This window comes from Mastacembelus armatus, chromosome 11, assembly GCF_900324485.2.
Source record: "Mastacembelus armatus chromosome 11, fMasArm1.2, whole genome shotgun sequence".
Lineage (NCBI taxonomy): Eukaryota > Metazoa > Chordata > Actinopteri > Synbranchiformes > Mastacembelidae > Mastacembelus > Mastacembelus armatus.
The window spans coordinates 14031447-14052469 of NC_046643.1; the positions used below are offsets into that span (position 1 = coordinate 14031447).

Sequence of the window (21023 nt, forward strand, 5' to 3'; positions counted from 1 at the left end):
GAGATTCCAGCAGACTGAGTACTTATATATATATATATATATACATCTATAAAAGCATGCAGTAGATCCTGGGACAGTAATGTAGATAAGCTAAGCAGTAACGTGTATACGCTTAGCAATGTAAGCATGTTTCAGGTTTTAGATCAATATTTGTTTCAAAAAACAAACAAACAAAAAAAAACACTGAGGAACAGAGACCTGATATAAAGAGACTTTCTGTATACTTTCCAGAAAATAGATAGTAATAGAAATGCACAGATTATAAACTGGTAAACCAACAAAACCACAATATTTTTATTTTAACAACCATAATATCAAACAATCATAAACAGCTGTGCACAGAAGACATAACACTTACTCCGTGGCCTGTTTATAATGAGCAATTTCTATTACTTTTCCATTTCTATATTTGTTGTATAGCAGTACAGCAAACACACCGTAGATGGCGCAATTGGACATTTTACCGCTGCCTCCGCAATTTTTTTAAACAGCTTTTATTTTGAAATTCGACATACAAGAATTGGAAGTGAACCGAGTTTGACAGAGACTAGCGGGCAAACAGTCTGTGCGAATCACAGCAGGCTGTAAAAGCTACAGTCAGTGTTGAAGTGATCACTGCATCGTTTACACTGTTATGACAGCGACCTGGAGTTAGCTAACCGCGACAGGCTAACTCAACCGTCTGCCATTGGAAATGATCGAGTAATATAAGGTCAGTCTGGATTTAACTTTGCTGTGTCAACAGTCTAGCTCGACCGGTCCATGGTCCGTTTACTATCTTTACGTTAACGCCGTGTTTTTATTAACAATACTATCGGGGACAGCCACGTCGCTGTGCTCTCTTTTTGTAACGAACATCTGGAGTTAGCATTTACTTTGTCAGCAGGTTCAAGACATGACTGGATTAGTCAAAACCTCATAAACGCTGGCAGGTGCCAACTAAGGGTTCACCCCGTCATGTGTCCCAGAAGTGCTCAATAAACCATAAAACACGCGCGGCTCCTCACAATCTGCTCCATAGCAAATGATTTTGTGGCACAGTGTCTTGCAAAATAGTAAAGGTCTGTTTCAAGAACCTTGAGCTGTATATGAATAACAGAAATTATAAATAACAGTAAGCCAGTAGAGTCAGTGAAACATTTGTTGTTCCTCAGACAATGCCCATTTCCGAGTTAGAAACAGTGTTGTGGGGTTATAAACATACTCAGAACTGTCCCAGAACAAGTAAATCTTATATAAAACCACTTTATACTGTGAGTCTTATTGTATCCACTTCTATTTTGTCCTCCTATCTCTTAAAATATATGATGCCAGCAGCTACTTGGTGAAATTGCTTTTGGCCAAAAAAGCAGCTTCTTCTCTGCAAAATATGAAACCAACTTGTTGGTTAAAGGTTCCGGGCAGTATGCACTTTACTTCTTATATTTTTTCCATTTTTAGTATATTTTTTTGTTGTAAATTTCTTTTTAGCGTTTTCTATTCTGCTCCTGTTTTTTACTTTATGCCTTACTTACTCCTCTTACTATGTGAATTTCCCTGCTATGGGACAAATAAAGGTTCTTCTTAATCTTATCTTTATCTCCTCAGTGGTGCAGTCTCTACTCAAGTCTCAACCTGTTGTTAGGTACAGTCTAAGCTGATCATATATAGACAGTTAGACATTTTTGTATTTGGTTCATCAGAGCTGATGGAGAGTTGCTGTTTGCACTGGAGCAGATGGAGATGTCTGTCAGCATGAGGGGTAAAGAGATAACGATGCAAGTGAAGAAAATGAAAATGAGGCAAAAAGCAAAAGCAAAACAATATCACAAGCAGCTAGTTTGGCAAAAGCAACTGGTCTTAAAAAAAGTTATTGACCGAAAAGGAACTTTCCAAATACTTCCTGTGTGGACTGAACATTGACAGTAAAAGTATTCCACTCAGCGTGTTTTGGTGAAAAAAAACGTGCTATTTTAAACTTTTCTCTTTTTTTAAGAAGAATACAAAAAGTAAAAGCTTCTTTTTGATTTTCCTTTCTTTTTCCATCTGTTCCAGTATCTCATACATGACATCTGCATTTTATTAACTGTCAGTGTATTTGTGTGCCAGCAAAAGACTCCTGCCAGTTTGTATTTGTGAAAAAAAAAAAAAAAAAACTGCTTCACTGTTGGACGCACACACACACAAATGCAGACTGGATTCACAAAATTAGGGGTTTTCAAGAGTAAATGACTTTAGTGTGTGTGTTTGTTTCCATGACACAGCGAGGTAGTTAGTCAGAGGCCGGAATGGCCTGAAGACTGAGAGCAAGAAAGCAAGCAAGCATGTCAGAGGTGCACATAAGTAAGGAGAGAAAACAAGAAAATTCAGCTTGGGATCAAAAGAAGAAAGCCAACGTAATTGAAAAGCAGGTAAGAAGCATTTTTTTAAAAAAGCAAGAGAACCTGAGAGGTGAGAAAAGATATTAAAGAGAAAGAAACAGAGGATTGCTGTTGTTTGTGTTTAATTTCAACTATTGTAAGTCAGTGGTTTAATTGTTTGATAGACATATAGGAAGGTAGGTTGGTAGGTACATTAGTTGTTTGATAAGGACTTAAAACTGTGTTCTGTGCTGATGATAAGCAAGACTAAGGGACCTGACCTAAGAATCCTTTCAAATATATTTTAAAACAAATCAATTTAAAAAAAACTAAAGCTTAAGCAGTTAGTCGACAAACTAATTAGTCAGATGTTAGTTATTTAAAGCACAATTCCCCAAAATTAAATGGTTCTTGATTCTTTTAACGATTTTTAAAAATAATTTACAAGCTAAATCAGGAAATAGTGTGCAGATTAATCGATAATGAGAATTATAGCTGCAGCCCCAAAAAAGACCACAAGAACATGAGTATTGCTGGTGATGAAGGAGCACATGAGCTCATCTGACAGGGCTGTCCACTATGAAAATAGATAATAAAAGTCAAAAAGTTAGTTGGTTTTTAGGAATATAGCATTTCTTTTCAAGGGCTTGCTGACAAAGTGTCGCTTTACTATGTTTGTCTTTATTTACTGTCAACTATTGTTACAGACACTTGGTTTCTTTCCACATCTGCGGTTTTGATGCTGTTGACAAAACTGGTTTGCCATACTTGTTACCAAACCCTAACATCTGCTTTGTGTGTGTGTGTGTGTGTGTGTGTGTGTCTGTCTGTGTGTATGTATGTATGCATGTGAGTTAGATATGTATGTGTCTCTTTAGTGTACACACATGATGTTGTGTATGTATGTTGGCTTGCATCTGGAGGAAGTTGTGGTTAGAGAGATGTGTGTATGTGTGTGTATCAGTCTCTGATTGTAAGGTATTACACAGCACACACAACAAGATTCTGCTGGGTTTTATTCAGTAAATGTTATATTCTTATAAATTAGGTTGCTCAAGCTTGAGTTTTGTCATTTGGTATACTATAATTCAGATGAGATCAGCATCTAGTTTGGGAATCTGTTGTGAGTCAGTCAAACTTTGAAATGCAAAAAACTTTACCGCAGCCTATTCTGCCAGTTTCGTCATTTTGTGACAGTTGATTTAATTTTATGTTAAAATATTGGCCTAATTATCGTCTTTCAATACTGTATCTGGACTTATACAGTCTGAGAAAGACAAACTGTCTAGATAAAATAGGCTGATGAAAATGTCTGTTCGTGGTTTATCCAATAAATGAAATATCTCAACTACAGCTATTCAAAAGTTCTTTATATCCAGTTTTGCTATAAAACAGTTGCAGAGACACTAAAGGGAAAGTCCTGAGGTATAAAAGAGAACAACGGTTGACAAATTTCTGTAATCCAGCAGTTATCATGAAATGTTGTATTGCTCAAATGTGTAATGTCTCCTCTAAATGCACATTCTGTGTGTGTATCTCTAGTAGTGTGTGCTTGGGTGTGATGGCTGAGCTCCCGTCTGGACTCCTGGAGGCATGTGTAGTGGTCGGAGTCCCCAGCGATAAACTTCAAGATATATTCCAGGTGTATATGCACATACACAAAGACTCGAGAAATCAAGCGCATGCTGTCAAATTGAAATAGTCTCTCGTATGTAAGAACAAATTAGCAGCACATAAACTTTGCATGCTTCCAGAGGCACTCCTTGTCTGGATTATTGCTCAGGATGAGTTGTTTCTGAATTATAAGAAGCAGTGATGCAACTTTAGCAAACCTAGTTTACACAATCTTTATTTTCTGTCCTTTTTGATTTACAAAAGGACAAAAAAAAACATGTTCTAAAAGAGTTTATGTGTGAAAATAGCAGAAGTGTCTTAATTTTTAGTAATGGTTTAAATATACAAAACTAAGCTTCATTCCTCACAGCTTAGTAACAATGTAATATTTTTTCTAAAAGTAACAGAGTTATATACTTTGAAAAGCAATTTATTAAGATGTATTATAGGTTTTTCAATAGGTGTTAATGGGTGCATGACACGCTAACTGTGTTGCAGAGTAAGTTAATTGACCACTCTCCTGTGGAGGCTGAGGTGCTACAGGTCCATGCTCCACCCTTTGTTTTCAAAGGGACCAACTCAAGCCAGGCTATTGGTCCTGCTTTCAGCCGTGTCCAGAAGAGGAGGAGCTTCATCAAGAAGGTTTTAAAAAAATGATTTGAAATATCAACTTTAAGACTGTAGTTTCCTTCCTTAGATATAAATTGCAAATCACTTATTTTTGTGTTTCTTTGCAGAAAAGGCGAGATCGTCCTGCAAAGCCAGTATCTAACGGAGATACAGTCAGTCGTACTGAAGTGTCCACAGGCACAGAGGACATCAGTGTTCCAAAGGACCTGGACCTCATTGCATTGCCACAGCTTTGTTTCCCTGGTATTGCTTATTTCCTTTGTGACCTAGATTAACGCTGTTCTAGTTTTCTAATGCTGATGGGACATTGCAGTACTCTTTTTTTTAAAAGATCATGAGGAGCAGTATTTTCAGTTTCACATTTGTCCAGTAAGATATTTTATAAACATCCCATTTAGATGTGAGCGCTATTACTGGTACTTTCTGTACATCGCACATGATCTAAATGTGGCTCTGATCTAAATCTGGCTCTGCTTTGTTCATTGGCATATCTTGAGACTTCTTGTTTTTTCATAGGCGGTCTTCAGTTAGCCAGTGAGCAGAGACAAGACAGTTATCACTTCCTGGTTTTTACTGACCTGTTTGGTAACCGAACCCATGGAGTAGTTGTGCAGTTCTACAGAGCTGTTCAGGTACAAACATACACTTCAACAGAAAAACATATTGAATGCTGTAAATGCAGACAGTTTCTCATCAGCTGCCTGCTCTGTCAGTCCTGTCTGGAAGGTGTTGTGCAGAATGGCCACAGGTGGAACTCATCAAAGTCTCGCCTCTTTGCGCCCTTTGCTGTGTGTGTCATTTCCAAGTTCCCCTACTACAATGCACTGAGAGACTGCTTGTCATGGTAATAATTTCTATTAACATATCGAGCTGATGAATAATCTGTCCTTAGTTAAGCATCTTGTTTTACAGACAAATGTAACCGCTTATCTCCTACTTTGTTTTCTGCTGTACTTTCATCCTTTCAGTCTCCTAGCCCAGTTGCGGACTGCAAGACAAGCTGACTTTGAGGAGACAATCAAGGAGTTTTCAGCCAAACTGTCACTGGTGCCCTTACCACCCCCTGGACAACTACATGTGGTCAGAAAAAACTTTGGTTACTTCTCTTGTTTCTCCTCCCTCTGTCAAGCCTCCTCTGTCTATCTATCTTAACCTATCTGTCTTTTTTTCTTTAATCCTCATTCTACTCACAGTAATGTGTGTGTGTGTGTGTGTGTGTGTTTCTGTGTTAGTCCTTCAGCCTCCGTCCTCTTCAGGTAGTTCTTCCATCCAGGGAGAATCAGGACAACCCTCTTATTGACATTGATCTGCATCTACCTTTCCTCTGTTTCACGCACACAGCCCTGCTCCAGGTAATGCAGAACCCAGAACCTACTAGCGAAAGCATAGAAAGTCTTAACGTACACACTTAACATACCTTGGTCTTTCTCCCTCCAGTTGCTATCCTGCCTCCTCCAAGAACAGAGGCTGGCCTTCTTCTCATCAGACTGGGCCAGACTCACGCTGGTTGCAGAGAGTTTGCTGCTGTACCTGCAGGTCAGTGTGATGAATGGCATGTTTTATAAATGCTTTACAGTGGTGTTTTTTTTTTCCCTCAAACTTTGTTCAGTGTCGCCTTGTCCTTCTGTTTTATCTGTATTCTGTTCTCCTTCAGCCTCTTTCCTGGCAGCAGCCCTATGTTCCTGTCTTGGCTAGAGGAATGCTGGATTTCCTCATGGCTCCTACTGCCTTCCTGATGGGCTGTCATGTCAGTCATTTTGAAGAGGTTGCTGCAGTAAGTAACCCAGTGTCACTCTCTCCTCTCAAACTGCAGAATCAGTTTTTATTGTGATCAAGGATTACCATCTAGTTTTCTTTGCTGTGTGTCACATTATGTTGACAAATCTGGCTAATCGTCAGGTACAATATCTTAGTTGATGCAGGAATTATAGGAGCTTTACAGACCATAAACCAGCCATTGTGATGTCTTCCAGCAGCTGATAATAACTGTAAGCCTCAGTGCACGTGAAACAGTTCATCAGAAGCTTGTTGACATATGGTTGATATTGTGGTTGCCCAAAAACTATAGAAGGGAATATGCCGCGCTCTTCAATGAGTGAATCACAGATGAACTGAAAGATATTAGAAAAGCTGAAGACTATAGCATGAACAGAACTGATTGTTACTGTACATACAGCAATAGTTAGGACCAGTGGAACTCATGTATGAACAAATAGTGCTTTATCTCTGCCCTGTATTGTTTGGCTGCCTCCCACAGAGACTAAATAAGTGTTATGTAAATCAGTATTGTGTAATTCAAATGTGTGTAATTAATTGTTGTTTTTTTTTGAGCTGACTTACAGTATTTAACAAGCACATCTTTATTCAGTATCTCACACACACTCACTTCACATATTTAATGGTAGCTGTTTGTTAGTCACGGCAGGGGACAGTCAGACTGTAATGAATTGTACCCATTGTATCAACAATAATGGTGTGTGTGTTTATATTTGTGTATAGGAGACAGAGGACATAATCCTAGTGAATGTTGATGATGGCATTATACAGTTGTCATGTTCTGAAACCACTGACCTACCAGCTATCCCTCTGTCTGCCGCTGAGAGTTTTATTTCGAGGTAACACTCACACATGCATCACACTATAAATTGTTTAACTGTGGTGCTTTTTTCTATGGAATTAAATGGCAGTATGAAATAGAGCTTTCTGTGTTGTTGCACAATTGCTCTACTAAAATATACTGGGTGACACAATTCTTACATACTCTTATCTGTGTGTGGGTGTGGGTGTGCATGCGTGCGTGAATGCAGAGCAAAGTGTCTCCAGCTTCATTATGACTTGGAGCTGTGTCACCTTGGAGCGGGCACTGATGCTAATGCCCTGCGAAGCCAGCGCAGAGACTGGCAGAGAAGACTTAACACACAGATACAAAACATCACCCTGGAATTGGTGGTGAACATCTTCAGGTAGGGTTTTGTGAAACCATGTGGTCCCCAGGAATCAGGTTGTAAGATGTTACTATATCCTCATCATTTGTACTTGTTTGTCATTTTTTTAAGTGGCGTCCAGGACTTTCTAAACCATGAACACAGAGTTTTTAACAGTGAGGAGTTTCTCAGGACAAGGGAGCCAGCAGATCAGGCATTTTACAAGAAGGTACACTCACATATTTTCATACATAGACATATTGTATAAATACACACTTACTCTGACTCTCTGTGTGGCATATTTCTCTTTGTTGTTGTTATTCCCAGGTGTTAGAAACTCATATCTTCCACTCATTCCTGCGTGACAGGCTGAACAGGAAACATGATACTTATAGCCGCATGGAGCAAAAGATGAATAACAAAGTACACAGGTATGATGGTGGTATGATACCATAACTAAGAGATTGAGGTCAGCAAGTAGCACTGTGTTTGAATAACACAAAATAATGAACTGGCGAAGGCAAATGGAAGTTTTATTGGTAATAAAAAATTGTTAGTTCCACCCTAGAACCCTAAATGATAGCTTTCAATTAGTTTTCTGACTTCTTAGATTTCCATGCGTGTGTGTTATGAGAGAGTGATTAACACTTGGAGAAAGAAGGAAACATCAACATCCCTATGTTTTCTTTCTCATGTTGGCCATAACTAGATTAAACTTCACCTTTAACACTTATCACTGAATCGTGTTTCCTTCACATCATATTGCATTGGTGTTCCTTATAGTTATAATCATGTAAATGAATAAAAATTCATCATCATCTAGCTTTATTGTGCAGCATTACCCCATAATAATATCTACCCCCACTTGATATCTACCCCATAAATTAAATGATATTGCCTGTATGTCATTACAATATAAAAACTGACATGGACCAAATCTTTACCCACTTAAAACCTCTTTCCCCCATTGAAGGCATCAAACCCAGCCTCACACTCTGGCTTCTTGCCCTCCTTCCTGCAGGAGTCGTGGAATGACAGAGTCCCCTCGGCGTCCTCCCATGTCTGACCTGGCCAAGACTGGCCTCATCAGCTACACCAGCCCAAATGACAGACTGAGTAAGAGGCTGGGAGCTAGCATGCCTAATCTTCAGCAATCTGCCAATGATACAATGACTGCCATCAGCCTCAACAGACCAGCCTCCCTTAGAAGGACAATTCCTGATATTGGTCAGTACTAATGGAGAAAAAGGGGGTGTATAGAGTCATTTAAGAATCTGTTAATATATCAATTTGTCTCCTTCCAGGGTTGAAGAGTCCTCTGAAAGCTGTGAAGATTTTCCATCTCCCAGACTTTCCCCCTCCTTTGGCCTATCATTATGTCCACAACTATTATTCTGACATGGTGGCTTCACTGGGGAAGGCTATTAATGCTACACTGCCAGATGAATCTGCTCTGCTGGCCAGGTGCTGTGAGGACAAAGAATACTCAGTGGATAAAAATTAAAATAACCAATTTTCTTGCTGTAGATCTTTGATAGAGACCAAAAACTTCCACATGGCATATGTGTATCTCAAAAAAACCAACTGATCCTTACCTAACCCAGTCCATCTGTTTCTTTGTCTAGGTACCACTACCTGCGTGGTTTGGTAAACATTGTGTCAAACAGGCATCTGGATGCATTGGAGGACTTCCAGAGTCTCTATAAGACAGACTCAGATATCTTCCCCACTCAGATGGTTAAGTTGTTAGTTGACTCCCTGCTGGAATTTGAAAGGTTAGAGGTCAGTAACGGATTCTTAGTGGTACTTCCTGTATTAGTATGTTGTCTGTGACTCAATTCTCAAACTTTAAGCTGTATCGGGATATGAAAGCTGAAGTTACTGATAATAGATCATTCTATAATCAATCCAACGAGGTTTACCATGTTAATAAGCCCTGTGATAATATTGTCAATATCTCTCCACAGGCAGACAAGCGACCTGAGCTCAAACGGCTCATCAGTCGTGTCAGGAGGGACCAGGAGCGGGAACGTGCATGCCATGGCAACAGTCAGGAGCAAGATGGTGTGAAGCGCTTCCAATTGCCGAAGAAATACATGCAGCTGGAGGAGTTTGTGAAATGTGTCCAAGAATCCGGCATCGTAAAAGATCAAGGAACCATTCACAGACTATTTGATGCTCTAACTGTAGGTAAGTGTTGTAGTGTACTACATATATACGTATTCTACACCCATATACATTTGTTTATATATGTGTGCTTTCTGTGAAAGTATGAAATATACAGTAAAATCCAATAAACATAAATATAATTTTGAGCCTGTGTCAGGCTCTTTCGTTCTAATGAAACTTCAGGGTGTTGTGTTTTCAGTGCCTCTGCTCAGACTTACACACCCATGCACATTAACATTCTGCTTTACTCCTCCTATTTCCTTTCTCTAGGACACTGGTTAATCATTACCTCACTGCTTCTTGAAGAAAGAGAGTTTGTCATACCGGTTTGTTTGGTGTTGTAACTAACTGGGGTCATTTAGTAGCACTTAGCGCGTGGCTGCAGGTAGTTTTGAGTTACTTGTCTTGATCAGAATGACTTTAGTCAATTTTTTTCCTGTCACGTAGCTATGCTTTCATCAGTGACATAATTCGATTAATATTTTAGAGATTTAGATTAAAACTAAACCAAGATACCAACCATCAAGATACACTAACTACAGCTATAACATGAGCTTCACTTCCTAGATTATAAACAGCACAAGCAGATGGTAACAAGTAGTTCCCGTCAGCATGCGAGCTGCAGTGATCTGACAACATTCCTGTGATTAATGATGTTATACGAGAAGTAAGCTCTAAGATGAGGATGTACGGAAGGAAAAAAGTTGGGAGAGGGGGAGGTGAGGTACTTCTTCAGAAGGTGGGGTTTGAGTTGAGTGTGAGCTGGAAAGCAGGAAAGACATTTGGAGTGAAACCATATCTTGCTCCACATTATGTTATTGGAACTTTAGTTCTGTGTCCTGTTGGGTGTAGTGAGTCTTCTTACCCTCCTCTGGCCAAGAAAGAGATACAAACTGGGTCAGTGTTGAACCTCACAGTATTATTCTGTATTTCTTTGGCGCAATAAAGAGTAAGACACAGGTGAACAGTATTTTTATTGAAGTCAATTTTCTCTATTTCTGTATCACTCCCCCATCCCATCCTATTTGCATCTACAATGTAAACTATAGATGCCACAACCTCATTGGCTGGACAGGCACTGTTTCAGACGTATATCTGACCAGAGGTCGTCCAGTGGCTGGTTTGCAGTTTTATAAGTGGCTATTATAACCTTTGCTAGGCAGCAGATGGGGCTAATTTCTGGATCATATTTGGAAAAGTAGAGAAGCTAGTGTAACAACAGAAGGGCTGTAAATCAGAGAGTTTCACTGATGGGAGTAGTTTTTCTGAGAAACACCACACCCTGTCCCCTTTTTTTTTTAAAGTTATCCAACAATCTGCTAATTCAACTTCAGTCATTGTTTCCATGGTCGAGACACCGAGATGGATCTTTTAAGTGGGATGGAACAGACTGCCCTGTTTTTTTCTTGATTGTTGTTGGGTGAGGGGGAGTGCACAGACTTTGTACTGTATGTGGTCATTGTTGTAATACACTAAGGACATTAACTCCCAACCAGTCACTCTGCAGGCATGCTGGCTGCTCCGAATGGGGAAGAAGTTAGTCTTTTGTGTATGTGTGTGTGTGTGTGAGAGAGAGATAAACTGAGTGTTTCTATAAAGGCTGTGTTATAATTTGTGGCTAAATGAAAATTAAAATAAAGTTTAAAAAGTGTCAGAACTCATCTGACAAAGTAACATAGCAAATCCTCAAATTATCCTAATTTTGAGTTTGCATGTGTTGCAGGGCATCAGAAGCAAGTTGGTCCAGAATTGTTCAGAGTGTTTTACACCATCTGGAAGGAGACTGAGGCTGAAGCACAGGAGGTCTGTGTAAATTACATGTTCAGATATTTCTCTATTTGCAGCTATTATAACTGAAGCATTTGCTGATTCCAGCTTCTCAAATATGAAGATTTGATTGTTTTTTTTCTCATAAAGGAAATTAAACTGAATATGTTGGAGTATTTGACCTTGAGCTTTGCAAAATTGCACCACAAATTTTTTTTATATATTATCTCGTATTTAGGTGATTTTTTTTTTTTTTTTTTTTTTTTTTTCAGGTGTGTCTGCCTACATCTGTTTTGGAGCACATCGAGCCCAGTGAGTGCGTCTTCAAGTTGTCCTCCTCGGTCAAGACAAGCCGCGGTGTGGGGAAGATTGCCATGACTCAACGTCGGCTCTTCCTGCTGACCGATGGACGACCAGGATATGTAGAGGTGGCACAGTACCGAGATTTAGAGGTGAGACTAAAGGAAAGACTATGAGTTGCGATTACCCTTGTGTGGGCTTTTCTGCGTCTTTACAAACACGATGAAACTAAGCAGCGGAAAGTGATGAAAAACCTGGGAAGATACGGTCAAAGCATCAGGGTCACAGTATTTTGATTCTTAATCTCTGTCCCTTTAGGAGGTGAAGGTGTCCTCAGCTCCCTTCCTGCTCCTGCGAATCCCCAGTCTGAAGCTGCGTGTTCTGGGAAGGAAAGAGGTATTCGAGGCCAATCTGAAAACAGAGACTGAACTCTGGAGCCTGATGGTGAAAGAGATGTGGGCAGGGCGCAACATGGCTGACCAACACAAGGTAAAGTTGTAACTTAGGGAAGTGTGTGTGCCAGTATGAGGTATAAATGTGTGTGGGAGAAGGGGTGAAATGGAAAAGTACAGTAAATGGGGAGTGGGGAAGATGGTTTTGGTTGGTTATCATGTGTCTCTGTTAGTCATATCTTGTCTTTATCTTGGTATTTTTTAATCTGTGCATGTGAACTCCTGTGACCTTCATAGGTGTGGATGAAATTTCATGGGCATAAACACAAACCAGTGAACTAAGTCAGAAAATTTCCTTTGTAAAACCAGGTGATGTCATTGTATCACCTCCGTCTGTCACTTCTTTCTTTTTTAGCTCTGATTGTTAGACTTGTTTCCCTCATTTACATTTCATATGGTCTCTCAGTTCCCCTTATTTCCCGTCTGTTGAGTCATTTACAGTAACATTATGAGAGTAGATTTACATCCAGCCTGCCTGACAAAGGGGCTAAGCATCAGAGAACAAAATCAAGCTTTCTTTAAGTTGTAGCATGGTCTCTTTAATGTCTCGTTAGATTCAAAAGTATATCTGTGCCAGTGTTAATCTCTTACAATGCCCTGCTCTATGTTTCCTTTTTAAAAACAGTTAATAATCATTAATCATTTGAGTATTTTTTAAGGACAAATAACAACCATTTGATGGTTTTGTTCTCAGATGTGTCCGTTTGATGCTTTTCTTTGTCATATATTATAATAATGGAATACTGTTCTTTTACTGTTGCTTGTGTGAAACAAATAATTGGAAGACAACCTTGACCTCTGGGAAATTAAAATGAATATTTTTTAATGTATTTTGTATTTTACGAAATAATGTATTTTAATGTTTTGTTTTTTTTTTAGGTGAAAATTTAATAGATTATTCTGAAAAATAATCATTAGAATAGTAAATTAAAATAGTTTGTTGCAGCCATACAAATCAGTTTTTGATTTCTTGTACATATAGTAATTATAAATGGACGTAATTTTCTCCAGGACCCCCAGTACATGCAGCAGGCTCTGACCAATGCCTTGTTAATGGATGCAGTAGTGGGAAGCCTTCAGAGCAGCAAGGCCATCTACGCTGCTTCTAAGCTGGCTCACTTTGATCGCATCAAGATGGAAGGTAGAGGATGATGCTATTCTAAGGATTGTTGGTGTTTTTCTAGTTTCTTACAATTTTCTTGGTTACAGTTTGTTTGTTAGTTGCTATTAAATAAATGAAGGAAATCTAAAATTGCTTTGCTTTTGTTGACATTGCTGGCTAATATATTATAAGATTTACATCTGGTGTAAAACCATTTTTGTGTGGGTTTGTTGCTGAATGCTAAAAGCACTGTAAATTTTAGTTTGGCATCATTTGACTAATCAGAGGCTTTTGGAGGTTTTCCTTGAGACTTGGCATTGTTGGTGAGACTGCAGGACTTGGTAAACGTTAGTCATTTCCTTCTTTTGTGTCTCTAGTCCCAATGATGGTTCCCAAGACAACTGCGGAGACGCTGAAGCACAAAATTAACCCCTCGCTGGAACTCGCTGCACCTCAGGCTGTAGATGTACTTCTATACACACCAGGTACAGACACCCATTACTCCTGAGGGAGTCCTGTAACCAAGCAGTAGCTCCAGGCTTCTTAGCATCAATGTCAGGTTCCTCTCTGTCTGTGATTGGTCAGTGTGAGAGTATGTGATTTAATTGGCTGTTTGGAGGAACCGAAGGAATTCAGACCCAGAGTTTCAGTTTCAGTCACTGGAACAGACTAATAGACATAACCAGATGACCACAGATGTTTCATTCAAACATAAAAAGAGTCAAAGATGAAGCACAAAAGGAAGTTTGCTAGAACTTTAGAAATATGATATGAGACAAACCTCTCTTCAAGGTTGCTCTGACAAAAGAGTGATAGCTTTCAGATGGGAGATGTGAAACTAGAAACTTTGGACACCAATGAGATATTTAAACCACCCTGGTTAACTAGCTCTCTCCCTTTGCCATCATTAAAATATCTCAGCAGAGACTTGTATGATCTGTTAAAGGTTGAGGTTGTTCTGGAAGTGTGTAATGGCTCAAAAAGACGCTTTATTTTGATGATTCCTTTAACGTGTCACATGTTTGGAAATCTGTCATCGCATTTGACCATAAAACACAAAAGGTGTTTGCTGTCTGCACTAGTATACAGTCGTTTGATTTTTATTGAAGGGGGCAGACAGACTCACGCACTATGTGGCAGGAAGACTGAAAGGAAACATGCCTACAAAGAGCTATAAAGGCATGGCCTTTAGTGGACAGACCATCTGGGACCACTTACATGCCCTGCTGGTGACAGACTGACCCCCAGCACTAACACACTTATGCACACTCATACTCCACACATACACAGGCACTGCTCAGTTCTGTTATAGCTCTCAGCTCTTTGGAATTTCTGTTGGTGAAAAGAACAAATCTGGCTATTCAGATCCTCCCTCCCTGGCTCTCTCTGATGCTGCTCGCTCTGCAGTTTGAATATAGGTCACTGAATTGAGTTCCTGGCTCATGGCCAGCTCGCTCCTCCTTCTGTCACCCCTTCTCTCTTTCTCCTCTCTACTCCCTGTTCCCTCTGTTTTTTTCACTTTCTATGTCAAGTTTCCTCTAAGCACTCTCCTTCCCCTCATGTCCCACCATCCCTCTCTCTGCTTCTCTGCATGTGAAATACAGGATGTTTCATTTTCCTTTTCCATCACTGGTGCTTTTAAATAGCAGTGAATACGTTGGAGGAAATCTGACTGTTGGGTGAGGCCTGGGTGGAGTCAGAGTGCAAAAAAAAGTGTTTCCATTCAAATTGTTGCATTGTTACTCTGGGAAAACACACTTCTAATTAGTTTGTGATTACGGAGTGCAGATATTGAGTTGTTTTTACTGCGTCCTTGAATACAGATGATGAATTTGATTTAAAATCTTTATTCACACATAAAGAGATTTAATAATAAGCTTGAGTTCGCTTAATATTCACATTTCCTCTTTGCTTCCTGAATGAATAAACACTGGCAGGTCACAAGTTTGTGATAAGCGATTGTGCATTAACTGATCAATTCTCTGTGTGTGTGTGTGTGTGTGTGTGTGTGTGTGTGTGTGTGTGTGTGTGTGTGTGTGTGTGTGTTTCAGGTCAGTTGTGGGTTTCTATGAGCAGGGGGAAGGTGATGGTGTTTGATGCCTCAAGCTGGTCCCTGACACACACCTGTCAAGTTGGAAATGCAAGACTGGTAAGAAAACAGTACCCAGCATACCGATACACACAACACCACAATGCAGACATGCAAGTCAAGATACTGGAAACACAAAAAGACACTGAATATGTCCATTAGCACAAATAATCAAAAAAGATCTAGTACTAAAAGTTGGCATTGAATGGTTTTTCAAATTTTATAGTCCCATTTACTTGTTACTTTTATTTTGATAACATTTTATTTGATATATCATCAATTAATCACACAGAATGATTTACTTTGCAAACATTGACTTTCATAACAGAATGATAAAAACTGGCAGGGAGTGCCTAAAGCTCTTTGGGGAGTGTTCTGGGTTAATGAGTTTGAGGAACAGTGTAAAGTTTTAAGGCGCTGTGCTAAACACAGACCTCAACTCCAAATATGCTGGTCACAGCTACATGAGATATGTGTGTGAGTCAGAACATATGTGGCTGGGCTCCACCACAATATTTACACATGTAAACCACACATGTACACGTGTACACGTGTGTTACCAAGTTGTGTATTGAATGAATGTAGTTACCTAAAACATAAAAGCTGATTGAAACTGATGAGAAAATTACTGTAAATTTTTTGGAGAAGGTTTAATTAATGTCTATTTTTAAATCTATTCAATTTCTTTTTAAACTGATTCTCCGCAACGTTATTGAAAACAATTTTCGACACTCAGCTGTATGTTTATGTGTTTAGAGGCGATGGGGATGGTGTGTGCCGCAGCAATGTTACCACCTAGTGGAGACATTAGATATTGCACAATGAACTTCCTCAAACACTTAACTCTCAGCATTTTCTGTTTAACCCACAATCAAACTAACACTTAATGATTGTTTTTAATGATTCCTGATCAGTAGGTTGTCATACTGTTTCTCTTTTTCCAGAATTGCATGCTGGAGGTTCACCAAGACCAGATCTGGATGGGGTCTGAGGACTCAGTTATCTACATCATCAGCATGATAGCCATGGTCTGTAACAGACAGCTGACTGAACACAGGGCAGAGGTCACTGGACTGGCACTGGACACAGACAAATACAGGTAACACACACACACACACACACACACACACACACACACACACAGACACACAGACACACACACACACAGGGTGTCAGTATGTGACACACACACCAGTGATTCTTGATATTACACAGGAAATAATGCATTTGATTGAGGAGTCGATTCTGATTAGAGGAAACTATGTATTGGGAATAAATGATTTGTGTGGTTTAAATGTTAAGTTAAATGTATTGTTACTCAACACTTTAGTAATATTATTTCTTTACTTTATTGCCAGTAAATAAAATTGCATTTGACTGAGCTGAACTGAGAGACAGCTTCAGTCTCTGTGGCAGATGTGTGTCTAAATCATTTATGTCATCAAAGTGACAGGTAAAGTGTACAAGTGTACATGGAAAAGAAAAATTCCTACTAGTTTTCCTTTGTTCCTCAGCCAGAAGGTGGCGTACTCCTGCAGTGCAGAGGGAAGTGTGATGGTGTGGGATGTCTCAACATTACAGGTGAGTTTTAAACCAGTGTTTTGTTACACTGGGGAAGAAAAACAATTATTTTATTGGTTTGGGCTTTTAATAGACAATTGTCTCAATAACTGGAAAAAGCATCATAATATAGAGTGTTTCAAAATGTTGAAATGTCATAAAGTCATCTTGAAGTAAAGGTTCACAGATTTTATTCATGTGTTTATTAGTTTAAAGTTTGACTGTCAGATGAACAGTTGTCAGTGCTGTTTCTCACTAACCCTACTGTCTCAGGTGAAGAGGCAGTTTCGCCTTTCCTGCGCTTATCTGCAGTCTATCCACAGCTCTATTGGAACACTGTGGTGCTGTAAGTTTCCCATATTTGTTAAAGCATCAAACTGGGAAAGCAAGAGTTGGAAGTATAAACCAAATAATCTCTGTCTCTCTACAGGCTCCAGGGACAGTATAATGGAAGTGTGGAGAAATGGTTCCTTAAAACATCGTCTGAAACTACCAGAGCAACAAACAGCTACAATCAGCTTCAGCTCCATACTGCTGTTATCTGAGGTACCACAAACACAGTTTTCTGTGCACTGTGTTTATCTCTCTTTCTGTAAGATGTTTTTTTTTTTTTTATCTGTGACCACATGTGACATATATTTGAGTGTGAGACGTTTCCTTTGGTGTGTTTTTGCTTGTGTACATTAGAGGGAGGAGCTGTGGACTGTGTGCACAGACTCAGGAGAAGTGTACATTTGGCATACCAAGGATACTACCAAACCATTTCACCGCACAACTCTGCAGGACTGCAGCGGCTGTTACTGCATGATTAAAGTTAAAAATCAGGTGATTACTCAATGCTGATGAGCAGACACAAAAACACATAATCTTTAAAATCGCCCTACAAATACATTACAACCCTGCCAGTGATATGAAATGGAGCCATATTATCTTCCTCATTTTAAATCCTCCCTTTTCTCTCCAGGTGTGGGTCGGTGGTGTGGGCCGCAGTTTAACCAAAGGGAAGATTTACATCCTGGACGCTGAGAGCCACCAGGTCCTGAAGGAGCTTCAAGGCCACAACGACAGGGTGATGGCACTCTGCTCTGCCGAGGATCGCTACGTCCTCAGTGGAGCTGGCAAACATGATGGAAAGATCGCCATCTGGAAGGTGGAGTAGAAGGATTTACTGACTAAAAATGGACAAAGTCAATGTGTTGGCATCTTGTGACTTAGTAAAGGACCCCAGGTTGAGACTGTGTGAGGAAAAACAGCATTGAAATCATAAACCTCACCTCAACCTGCTTCTACATTACAGTTATGAAGGATTTATGTCACCAACTTAGCAGCTTCTCCTGCTTTCAATGAGAGGGTGATTTACTAATTATTTCTGTGGAACATGAAGGATGAATGAAGAGTGAAAAGGGAAAAGTGGATTTTTTTTTCTTAATCCACAGTGCTTCACTTTAGTGAAGGTTTATACATTTTTAGTATTCATAGTACAGTCATACCATGTTTATTTAACGCAGTACCCTGTTTTATTTTATGTTTAATCACACTAGTGTTATGTGGGAACAGCATGTGACTGAGCCTGGCCTCCAACTGTGTTTTTAAGGGAAATCTCTACAGTTCAAAAGAGTCAAATTACCCTGAAAACAATTTCACCATTTTTGTGGGAAAGCCCTGGTAATAGTTTATTTTTCTGGAAGTTATGCTTTAATGGACAGTGTAAGGTGGAGAGTGGCAGGAAATCTGAAGAAAGGTTATACATGATGATGAGGTTTGAAAATTAACTCATTATGCTCCACTGATGTATGACCTGCATCGAGGTGTGTTTCAGGAGCTTCAGAAGAAAAACAAGTTTAATCCTGCAACAACTGGAATTTTTCAGCGAATAAGAGCACAAAACTCAAAACTAATCCCACACTAGTAAGGGCACACACTTACCTCACCTGTTAGTCCAAGTTTCTACATTTTCCTTTTATTTATTTTCCTACAAGAACAGTTTTATCTGTTACCAAGTATTAGGTTTTAACACAAACTGACTGAAGATGTGAAGGTCATAGTCAAGAAAATCAGCAAACAATCAAGTCAAAATTCCTGGCTATAAAATTTCCTATGCATATTAAACAGGTAGATTTGGTTGTTTATAATGTTCAGGTAGAGGACTAGTAAAAGGTCCGTATATGTTAAATATGTATTTACGATCTATAGTCATATGTGGTGTTATCATTATAACAGTGAAATTTATATTTACAGGACAGACTTGTTGTTGGTTTTTGATATATGAAGGACATGATATGAAGGTCATGAAGTTTATTTATATTTACTGTTTAATACAAAAAATCAGTGAGTCATCAGTGATTTCATTTTTAAAAAAAAAAAACAGATCAGTTCGGGTCACATACACTTGCAATAAATATATTACATTCACATTTTGGAGATGCTGTCACTAGAGGTTTAATGCTTTAGTTCATCCTTTGTTATTACATATTATTTATTACACCATGTATAAATGGTGAACATGAATATAATAGATATTTGTATTTCTGAACTAATCTGTTGACCATGCATCTAAGCCATTGTGTTTATATAGGTCTATATTTTTTCATTGTCTTTTTGGAGGACCATCAGTAAACAAAGTCAATGTACATTTTAAAGGAATTCATGAGGTTTTCTTTATTTTTACTAAGTTACTTTCTTTGCTGCACAAAATTGCATATATGTTTTTGTATTTTTTACATTGCTGCTTTTTGCATTGTGGCTCATACATAACTAAAAAAAAATTAAGATTGGTCATGAGCATGTGTTGATTGACTTTAATGGATCGCAAAGTCAAAATGGTGAGAGACCAGTGTTGTATACAGTCACTTCAGGTATTCAGGTATTTTACAGGGTTTTTAATCTCATCACTGACATTAGAGTTTTGCCCATCCCTAAAACAAATACTGTAAGAAAACGATTTAACAGATTTTATGTAGTTAAAATTTTTACATGTTGCTGTTCTTTGCATTCACCAGCAGAGGGCCCCATTTGATATCAGGTTAAAGTGGGGACAAGATTGACATGAGAGGACAAACTTCAGTTTCATAAATCACAATCTACTGTATCAATATCAGTTAACAGGACTTCATCAAGTGATTATTTTCTTTTCATTCATTATTTTTTGACTAATTGATAAAATATTAGAACTTAAATAATAGTGAAAATATTCCTTTAGAATAGTTGGTAGCAACTTCAGTGTCCTCTTTTAGGCCATTAGAAGAGAAATATTAAATGAAACATTTGTATGTGACAAAGAAAAGCAGCGTAATAATATTTGAGATCATGGAAGCAGCATTTGTGCTTAAAAAGGGACTCAAACAAAAACGTAACTGAGCTCTATAAAATACAGCTCCACAGCAAACACAGCTTCCCCCTGCTTGGGAAGCATAGTGGTAAAGAATATATATTCAGTAACATAAAGCTAAGACAGACTGGGCCCAACCTGCTCAAGTGTCTCTGAGGCAAAACACTCAATCTTCCTTTTGAACCAGTCAAGGTGTTTTTACATGAAAACTCTCTTCCAGTGTGTGTGTGTGTGTGTGTGTATGTGTGTGTGTGTGTGTGTGTGTGTGTCTACGTGATGGGATTGTTTTGTTCCATAAAGCTGTACCCAGCTGTTAATCTCTCCCTGTACGAGTCTACCCACGCCTCAGTTGAAGTGGAAGATAACATGTTTTCTGTGAGTTTCTTCTAATCCACTATTTTGTGTGTATGCAAAGTTTAGAGAAACAGTTGCTGCTTATGGTGCAATTTAAAATCTGACATCTGAGTGCTGGAAAGTATGCACATTTTAACTGGTACCTGAAAAATGAACAAAACAAAAGACTAAAAAAAAAAAAGGTGTGTTTGGTTGTCAGTGAAGAACTGGCATCCACATGACATTTCAGTTTGCTTTTCAGTCCGTTTTGACTTCCCTGTCCCGTTGTCGTCATGAAACTAAATATTTAAAAGCAGCTCACGAATTTGACAGCTCCGTGGTTTTAAAAACAGTCGGTCGCTGTAGTTTTTAGCATTTATTATTCAAATAGAAGAAAATGGTCCATTTGTTGGGAA

At 38.8% G+C, this 21023-nt stretch overlaps 1 protein-coding gene across 3 annotated transcripts; it reads left to right on the plus strand.

Moving 5' to 3' along the window:
* The first annotated feature begins 531 nt into the window (after positions 1-531).
* Positions 532-20844, plus strand: dennd3a (DENN/MADD domain containing 3a). 3 transcript variants are annotated; one of them, XM_026300293.1, is made up of 31 exons: positions 532-712; positions 2244-2390; positions 3882-3981; positions 4452-4595; positions 4691-4826; positions 5100-5215; positions 5297-5427; positions 5552-5663; positions 5816-5935; positions 6021-6119; positions 6238-6357; positions 7083-7198; positions 7391-7546; positions 7640-7736; positions 7835-7938; positions 8481-8734; positions 8812-8971; positions 9133-9289; positions 9475-9697; positions 11400-11479; positions 11716-11895; positions 12062-12232; positions 13207-13336; positions 13675-13782; positions 15349-15446; positions 16331-16485; positions 16901-16967; positions 17220-17292; positions 17377-17492; positions 17634-17771; positions 17911-20844. In XM_026300293.1, the coding sequence occupies exons 3-31, from the start codon at positions 3901-3903 to the stop codon at positions 18103-18105; spliced, it is 3837 nt and encodes a 1278-aa protein (XP_026156078.1). In that variant the 5' UTR covers positions 532-712; positions 2244-2390; positions 3882-3900; the 3' UTR covers positions 18106-20844. The 3 variants fall into 3 exon arrangements, with proteins under 3 accessions (XP_026156078.1, XP_026156077.1, XP_026156079.1); XM_026300292.1 differs by lacking the exon at positions 2244-2390; XM_026300294.1 differs by lacking the exon at positions 2244-2390 and having other exon boundaries at positions 8529-8734.
* Positions 20845-21023: the final 179 nt, after the last annotated feature.

Excerpts from the sequence above, each read along its gene's own strand:
- dennd3a (XM_026300293.1), top strand. The coding sequence starts at position 3,901 with ATGGCTGAGCTCCCGTCTGGACTCCTGGAGGCATGTGTAGTGGTCGGA. Across the intron at positions 7,737-7,834 it reads ATCAGGCATTTTACAAGAAG|GTGTTAGAAACTCATATCTT; the intron begins GTACACTCACAT and ends TGTTATTCCCAG. Across the intron at positions 17,293-17,376 it reads TATTGGAACACTGTGGTGCT|GCTCCAGGGACAGTATAATG; the intron begins GTAAGTTTCCCA and ends GTCTCTCTACAG.